This window comes from Sminthopsis crassicaudata, chromosome 1, assembly GCF_048593235.1.
Source record: "Sminthopsis crassicaudata isolate SCR6 chromosome 1, ASM4859323v1, whole genome shotgun sequence".
NCBI lineage: Eukaryota > Metazoa > Chordata > Mammalia > Dasyuromorphia > Dasyuridae > Sminthopsis > Sminthopsis crassicaudata.
Window position 1 is genome coordinate 274,820,634 of NC_133617.1, and position 7,854 is coordinate 274,828,487.

At 36.1% G+C, this 7,854-nt stretch overlaps 1 protein-coding gene across 8 annotated transcripts in view; it reads right to left on the bottom strand.

The window, feature by feature from the left end:
* Positions 1-7,421, bottom strand: part of PPP1R42 (protein phosphatase 1 regulatory subunit 42) — a 55,110-nt gene extending 47,689 nt beyond the window's left edge. For 6 of the 8 annotated variants that reach the window (XM_074278818.1, XM_074278813.1, XM_074278819.1 and 3 more), the window contains exons 1-3: positions 7,093-7,339; positions 5,188-5,408; positions 3,416-3,582 (exon numbers count right to left, since the gene is read on the bottom strand). In XM_074278818.1, coding sequence (XP_074134919.1) covers positions 3,416-3,582; positions 5,188-5,316 — 296 coding nt within the window. In that variant the 5' untranslated portion in view covers positions 5,317-5,408; positions 7,093-7,339. Of the gene's footprint in view, positions 1-3,415; positions 3,583-5,187; positions 5,409-7,092 lie in introns of all 8 variants that reach the window. The other 2 variants (XM_074278814.1, XM_074278817.1) reach the window with 2 other exon arrangements.
* Between the last annotated feature and the right edge of the window lie 433 nt (positions 7,422-7,854).

Sequence of the window (7,854 nt, forward strand, 5' to 3'; positions counted from 1 at the left end):
CTCTATGATCTCGATTATAAAGTATTTTCCCATATAACATAAGCACTTTATCCTTGTTTAGTTCTTTATAATTGTTTATTTTTGTTTTACCTTTATGTTTCTCTTAATTCCTATAACTTAACTCTAAAGTTTATATGCTTTTCTGGCATTTTTTCATTAGGAACCCTTAGAAATTATCTACTTTATTAAAAATCCATTTTCCCCTTATAGGAGGAAATACTGTAGGAGAATACTAAAATTTTAAGTTAGCTAAATTAAGTTCTTGATTTATAAACTATCTTTGATAATAGCCAGATGTTTTAATGGATAGAGGTCTGAGCCTAGAGTTAGTTAGGAAGACCTGAGTTCAAATCTGCCTTCTGATACTAGCTATTTTACCCAGGCAAATAACTTTATTTGCATCAGTTTCCTTTACTGTAAAATATATATAATAATTGCACTTATATAGCAGTATTACTGTGAAAATCAAATGAGATAATTGTAAAGCACTAAGAATGGTTCTGATACATAGTAGATATTATAAAAATGCTTATTACCATCCCTCTCTCATTTGGAATAGTGTATTCTAAGTTCTCAGTTCCTTCATAATGATAGTTATTTAACTGTGTGATTCTAAATCATGTCGCTCCTAGGTACCTGGACTCTTTCTTTTTTGGATGCTTGAATTTTTTTTTTTCACTTGAAAATTCTTTCAGGAGGTGATTGATAGATTATTTGTATTTCCCCCTCTGATTCTAAGACATCTGGACAATCTGCCCACCTCCATTAAATTTCTGTAATCTTAGCCAATTTGCTAGTTGTGAGGTGATATCCTCAGTGTTGTTTGGATTTTCGTTTCTCTAATTAATAGTGCTTTACAGAATTTTTTCGTGTTAATTCCTCCACCCAAAAATTATCTCTTCATATTCTCTATTTATCAACAGGGCAATGACTTGTATTCTTATAAAGTTGATCCTTGAGAATATAAGGATTTTAATTGATTTAATTTGGAAAGACTTATGCAATTTTTCCCTATAGTTTCTCTATCTCCTCATATTTGGCAGTAAATGTAGGTTCAAAAGCTAAAAATTATCTTCATTTTTGCTTATGATTCACTGTCATGAAAGATGACCAAGTGTCTTAATAGCATTTATTGTCTTGTACAAAGAGTACGTTTCTCTATTAAGGAACTTCTGAGCCATACTTTCATTCAGCTCTTGGTTTCATTTATATTGAGAATGCCAATATCAGTATTTATGTTGATTTTATTTATTGACTTCATTTATATTGAGTTTCATTTATTTCATATATTTCAATATATTCCATATATTTCACATATTGGTTTCATTTATATTGAGAATGTCAATATCAATACGATTCAGTACTTCCAGTAGAATGTCAACTCATTGGTCAATAGACAAACATCCCACACATCTAGACCACCAACAGTTAATGTCTATAAGAGATAGTATGGCATAACATAGGGCCCTGAATTGAAGAGCACCTGAGTTCAGGTTCTGCCACTGACACGCAGTAACTATATGACCATGAGCAAATCTTTAAAATTATGAATCAGAGATGGGGTGTCAATATGTGCCAGCAGTAAGAGTTTCCATACTGAGAATTTCCCACACTGAAAAAAATTATACGGGCTTCTTCCCTCAAACAACATCTTAATGTTTATAGATAATTTTAAATCCATGTGATTCTTAGTACCTTCTGGTCTTCCTTTAACCACTTTGACATTGTCACTGCAGAATGAGGAAGACCCCACACAAGAATCTCCATATACTCTGTGATCTACGAACTGCCCTCTTTGCTGATCTTTGCAAAAGACAATCTCTCTCTCTCAATTCTCCAATTCTTTTGCTGGCTGTGGAATGCTCTCCCTCCTCATCTCTATCTCCTGACTTCTCAAGTTTCCTTCAGATCCCAGCTTTAAAATCCCACCTTCTGCAAAAAGCTTTTCTTGATCTCTCTTAATTCTAGTGCCTTTACCTCTTATTGGAGGCATTTATTTCTAAAATTTATCCTGTATCTATCATGTTTCTATATAACTGCTAGGATGTCATTCTCCCCATTAGACTGTGAATTCCTGGGAAATAGGGATTTTGTTTTGCCATCCTTTTATCACCAGCATTTAACCCGGTACCTGGCACCTAGTGTTGTTTAATAATTTTCAATCACCTCTGACTCTTAATGACCACTTGGGGGTTTTCTTGGTAGAGATATTGGAGTGATTTGTCATTGCCACTTTCTCCAGGTCATTTTACAAATAAGGAAACTGAGGCAAATAGGGATTCAGTGATTTGTCCAGAGTCACAGAATTGGTATCTGAGGTCGATTTGATTTCAGGTCTTCTTGATTCCAAGGCTAGAGCATGCTAAAACTGCCAAAGCTGGTGTTCTAATGGCATAGACTTCCAGTACCCAAGGTCACCTCCAAACAACAATGAGGAATTGAAGAGTTTTGTATGTATTTTTGATGTAAAAATCATGTTTGCTGAATTTCTCATTAACTCCAAAGTAATGAGGCAGATTTATAAAAGTAGTGGGATAGATTTTGATAGTGTCATAGATTTGGGAATTTCAAAGACCAGGCAGCTCCCACCTTGATTCTCATTGGCTTATATGACTTGCAGCAAATTACATTAACCTTTTGTGCTTTAGTTTATCTAAATAAAATGGGAATAATAACACCTATCTAATAAATTTGAATGAAATAAGAGAGATAAAATGCTTTGAAAACTAAAGAGATAGGACTATTCAGTGTACCTGTTATTTCATTAGTATAGAGAACTCCTAAGTGGGGGGGGGGGGGGGGGAAACCAACAAAAAAACAAAAACCTATTTTAGAATTAACAGCAGCTAATGGAATTTGTTTGTTTTTGCCTTTTAAGGGCAACAGGAGATATAACCTAGGATTTCCTTTAATGAAATGGAGTGAAATAAAACTTAAGAATTTTAGGAAGATGTTTAGAGAACTGAGAGTTTAAATTAATTGCCTACAGGTGAAAGGCAGGATTTGAATATAGGTCTCTAAGAATGGCTCCCTATCCTTTACACCAAGATTCATCTAATATACAGATTTTAGAATTCTAGAAATAACATCAGTTCCTTGGGAACCTCAAAAGAAAATCATTCTTGTTATATGCAATTTAATTTTTAAATTAAAAACTGGAATCATAATAATGGATAATATATATACACATATACATATATGTACATATGTATATATATATATATATATATATATATATATAATTTATAAAATGAAAATTATCTCTGCATTTATGCCTGACTTTCCCAGAGGCAAATATTACCACTCAAAAGTATGGTTAGGTCTTCAGGAAGCTCCATCATCTGTTTTAAGTCATTATATCTATATACATAAAAATTGAAATTTTCGATTAACAGAAAAAAACCCCAGCACTTACAATTTCTCAAGTTTCTTCAATGAGCTGAGGTTCTCTATACATGATATGCAGTTGTTCTGTAGATATAGATGTGTTAGATTTGTTGCAAAACTCAGATTATCAATTTGGCCAATGTTGTTATCATACAAATATAAAACACTGAGATTTTTGCATAGAGAGAGGTCATCCTACAAGAGAAAAACATTTTTACAGATTTTACCTGATCAATATTAACTTTATTTAAAAGTTCTTTACATATTTAAAAAAGTACTCATTTTAAAGATTTAAAGTACTTCAAGGTACTTTTAAAAATATTTAATTAACTTAATCATTTAATCATATCAAGTAGCACATTCAGAAGTTAAGTTTTATGAAAAGATTAACATTTTGAAACAATGAGCTTAGATTATGTTAGACAAGATTTTCCTAGCACCAACACTATTCCTTACATACAAGTACTAGTTATTCTGAAGCCTGCTTTCAGCCTGATTCTCTCTAGAGAGCTCCAGAGGAGAAATAATGGCTGTTTTGGAGGGCAGGGAGGATTAATAAGGAGAATGAAAGTTGTAATTTGGGAGAAGAGTACATTTGGGGTTAAGACATATCTGTGTATCTGAATAGGCAGGAGCAAGAAAGGATAAAGGAAAATGGATCAAAGCTAATGATAACTTCCCATTCTTTAAAATTCTTCAGAATAGCAAAACTAACAACACAATTCTACTGAATATAATCTTGATATAACTCTTGGTACCATGTCATAGATGGCACAGTGGATAGAGCATCAGCCCTGAGGTCAGGAGGACCTGAGTTCAAATACGATTTCAGACACTTAATGCTTCCTGGCTGTTTGACCTGGGGCAAGTCACTTAACCCCAATTGCCTCAGGGGGGAAAATATTTACATATATATCTAAACCTATATATATATGAATGAGATTAGAAAGAGCTAGAATGGACCTCAAGAGGCCACAATTATGAGATTGTTCAGAGCCACAAAGATAAGAAGTTTCAAGGTATGTAATATTTCTAGGTCCCTGTCACCAGGGCCAATGCTTCTTCCCTTATACAGGCTTTTAGGTAGGTCCAAAGAGGGAAAAAGCTTGCTGCAAAGTAAGGGAGTAAGCGTGAAAAGGGGGTAGAGAAGGGGATTTATTACCAGTAAAGAATGGAGCTTGCTTTTTTTTACTTTTAGGGGAAATGTGAGATCATATCTAAGAGAAAATTTTTCCCATTATGATAGAGAGGAATAAAAGTTACCATCATTGTCATGTGGTACCCAAACCAGTGGGTGAGATACCCTAGCTATGGAAAGCTGACAAATGAAAGTCAGAATGAAAAACTGCATATGTTAAGTCAGGCCAGGACCTTCACTGAGACATGAAACCAATTGTAAATAATGAATATAGGAAAGTAGATTATAATAGGTCAAATCCTTTACTGACATGGGTTCCCATCCTATAGTACCTTTTGGTTATAGAGAGCTGTATTCATACCTTTACTATCCCATTAGAGGTATCTGAATCCCAAAGTACTTTTGTGGGGGCAGAGTGGAGGGACACTGTACTATGCTCAGTCAAGAATGTGGATGTTATTATTTTCATTGCTTTATTTAAAATTTCTGAACCAATGAAATGTTTTAACCATTAAAAAAAAAAAAAAACAGTAACTTATAGCTTGGTTATGAAGATACAGTAACTGAAAAAAATGTACCTTATAACATCAGTTCCTAAATGCTAGAATAGAAATTACATCAAAGGAAGAATTTTGCTTTATGTAAAAAATAAGAAATCTTACAATTATATCTATATTTCTGTTTGAAAAGTTTAGATGAGTTATTTTCTTCAAATACTGTGTAATATTCTCCTCTTTTCGGTTCTTTTGGTTGACACTCTTGGCAACCAGATCCAGTGTGAGTCGTACCATACTTTCTCAGTAAAGTATAATTCCAAGGTAAAATGAATTTGATATCATCTCAAAAAGCAATTGCAATTTTTCTTATGATTGGCTTCCTAAAACTTAAAGGAAATGGTATTTAGACAAAACAATCTAAGGAAAAAAATGTTTACTTACTCTTTGATATTTCTTTTCACAAAATTTATGACAATACTTATACTGTTATAGAAAAGAAAGATATCGCTTATAAAATGTTTTTCCTCCTACCTTAATTATCTATTGTATATGAGAACAACATTTTTAGGATGGTGAATAGGATCTTTAAAAAATATATATTTGAACTATCTCTCCTCTCTTTTTTCTTTTTCTTTTCTTTATTCTTTTTGGCTCTAGAAAAATTATTTTGCCACATTTATTGCCCAATAAGAGGGACTAGAATAACTCGATTATTTTTGTATATTGCTATTAAATGTAAAACCAGTTTTACATATCAGGAAACTGGCATAGAAGTAAGTATCTTGCCCAAAGTCACACAACCCATAATAGATACCCTGGAAAATGTGTTGGATCCGAAGACATGGAGAACAAAATTTAACTCTACTATTTATTCCTTATACAACCTTCATTAAATTACTTCATTTCCCCAGGCCTCAGTTTCAGGGCTCCTAACACTCAATGCAATAATCCTTTTCATTAAATCTCTGGTACTTTAACATATATACAAAGTAAGGAGCACACACCCAAAAAATCAGGAATTTTTCAAAATACAAAAGTGCAGAGTCAGCAGTTCTTGTTATGTTATAAAGTCGGCTTAATATGGAAAAGCCAATGATGAAATATGTTTTTAGACACACTCTCCACATGTGCATTAATTTTTAAGATAACTACCTTCAGCCACCCAAGAAGAATGTCTATTTGGGTAACGACAATCCCGTGGGGATTACTTAAGTGCTTTATAATATTCTTACTAAAACTGTAACAAAATATACAAGTTACAGTTGAATAATGTTCCAGGCCATATCAACATATCAACGAACGAAAATCTTGAATATGTACAGGTCAACTTGTGACCTCAGTTAGGGTGTCGTCTAGAAGGGAATTCAAGGTTCAATGAACAGTATTAGTTCAGAATAGAAAATAAACACTTTACACTCATTTCCTAGCAATTTGTCTAACTCTATCTCCAACGTGCTATTTACATAACCTAAGCATCCGCATCATTAGAATATTCAGAATGTGAATTTAACCCCACCTTAGTATAATTATGAACAAATCCTTTCAAATAATAAAATCCCCATCATAGACCTATGCGGATTTTTAGTCAGATTTCCTCTCTGAGTCTTAGTAAAAAAACAAAACAAAAAAAAAAAAAAAAAAAAAAAAAAACTCCTGCTTTTGCATCGATTTTTAAAAATTATTTTTTAATGGTTATGTAATGTTTCATGTCACTAAGGCATAATTTGTAGTTTTTCATGGTGAGGGTTATTCTAGTGTGGAACATGAGGCACAGAGCGGGTGTAAGTTACTCGCCCAAGAGCAGGTTAGGGGAACAGCCCGGACTTGGGACCGCGTCTCCGGCATCTTTCCAGGTTACCCCAGCAGTCCCTTGGGGTTCAGGGGTCGGGGCGGGGCTCCCGGGAGTTTCCCCTTCCCCCCCAGGGACCTTTCACTTTGAGCTCTTCGAATTTCTCTCTGCAGCCCCGCAGTCCCCTCTCGCTCCCTCCCCTCTCCCCTCGCTCCTCTCCCACACTCGCCCCTTAGCGGGTCCAAAAGGCTCTCAAGGCCACATCTTCCAGAGGCCCTCACCGGACAGCTCCCTCCTTTCTTCCGGAGGATTCTCCGTCACGCCGAAAACTTCCTCGAAAGCTTCCTCAGTCCTAGGCCGGGAAGCAGCCCACAGGTCCAACACTCCCAAGATTTGTTTGTTTGTTTGTCTTTTCCGAACAGAGCTCCCAGGCTACAGCTGCCGCTATTGACGCGGAGCCCGCGTGTTGCCATAGAGACAGGACGCTAACCTGCCTGAGAAGATCCTTCCCGAAGGCGAGATGGACATCGCTGTTCTCTTCGGCTGTAGCTCAGCCTGGAGCCTCTCTGGTCATCAAGACCCTGCGGCCTCGAGGGAGACTCTCAGCGCATACGCGGGGAGTGAGCGAGCTGGGCGCTCTCCGTCTTTTGTCTTGCTCGCCCCTGACCGTTGTGAACGAACGAGGTAACAAGAATGAAGTTTTCCAAGCGCTTTCCTTCCCACAAACTTCAGAGGTTGGACCGCCGAACCCGCCATAGGAATGAGTAAAGCGAGGCGGAAGGAATGTAAAGGGCTGCCTGAGGCTGTACCTGAGAGTCCAGGCTAGCACCCCCAGAGCTCGGGAGCCCGTGCTTTCGGCGGATCTATGGAATTTCTCAACAATTCCGAGCGCTTTCCACTGCAAAATAAAAAAGGTCACGGACGGTGTGACCACCAGAAAGGACAGCTTCGGTAACTATGACCTAGATCCCTGCTTTCTCCATTTCTTTAAAATATCTATGGAAATGGCTCATACGTATACCTAATCAAGATTCCAGGGTATC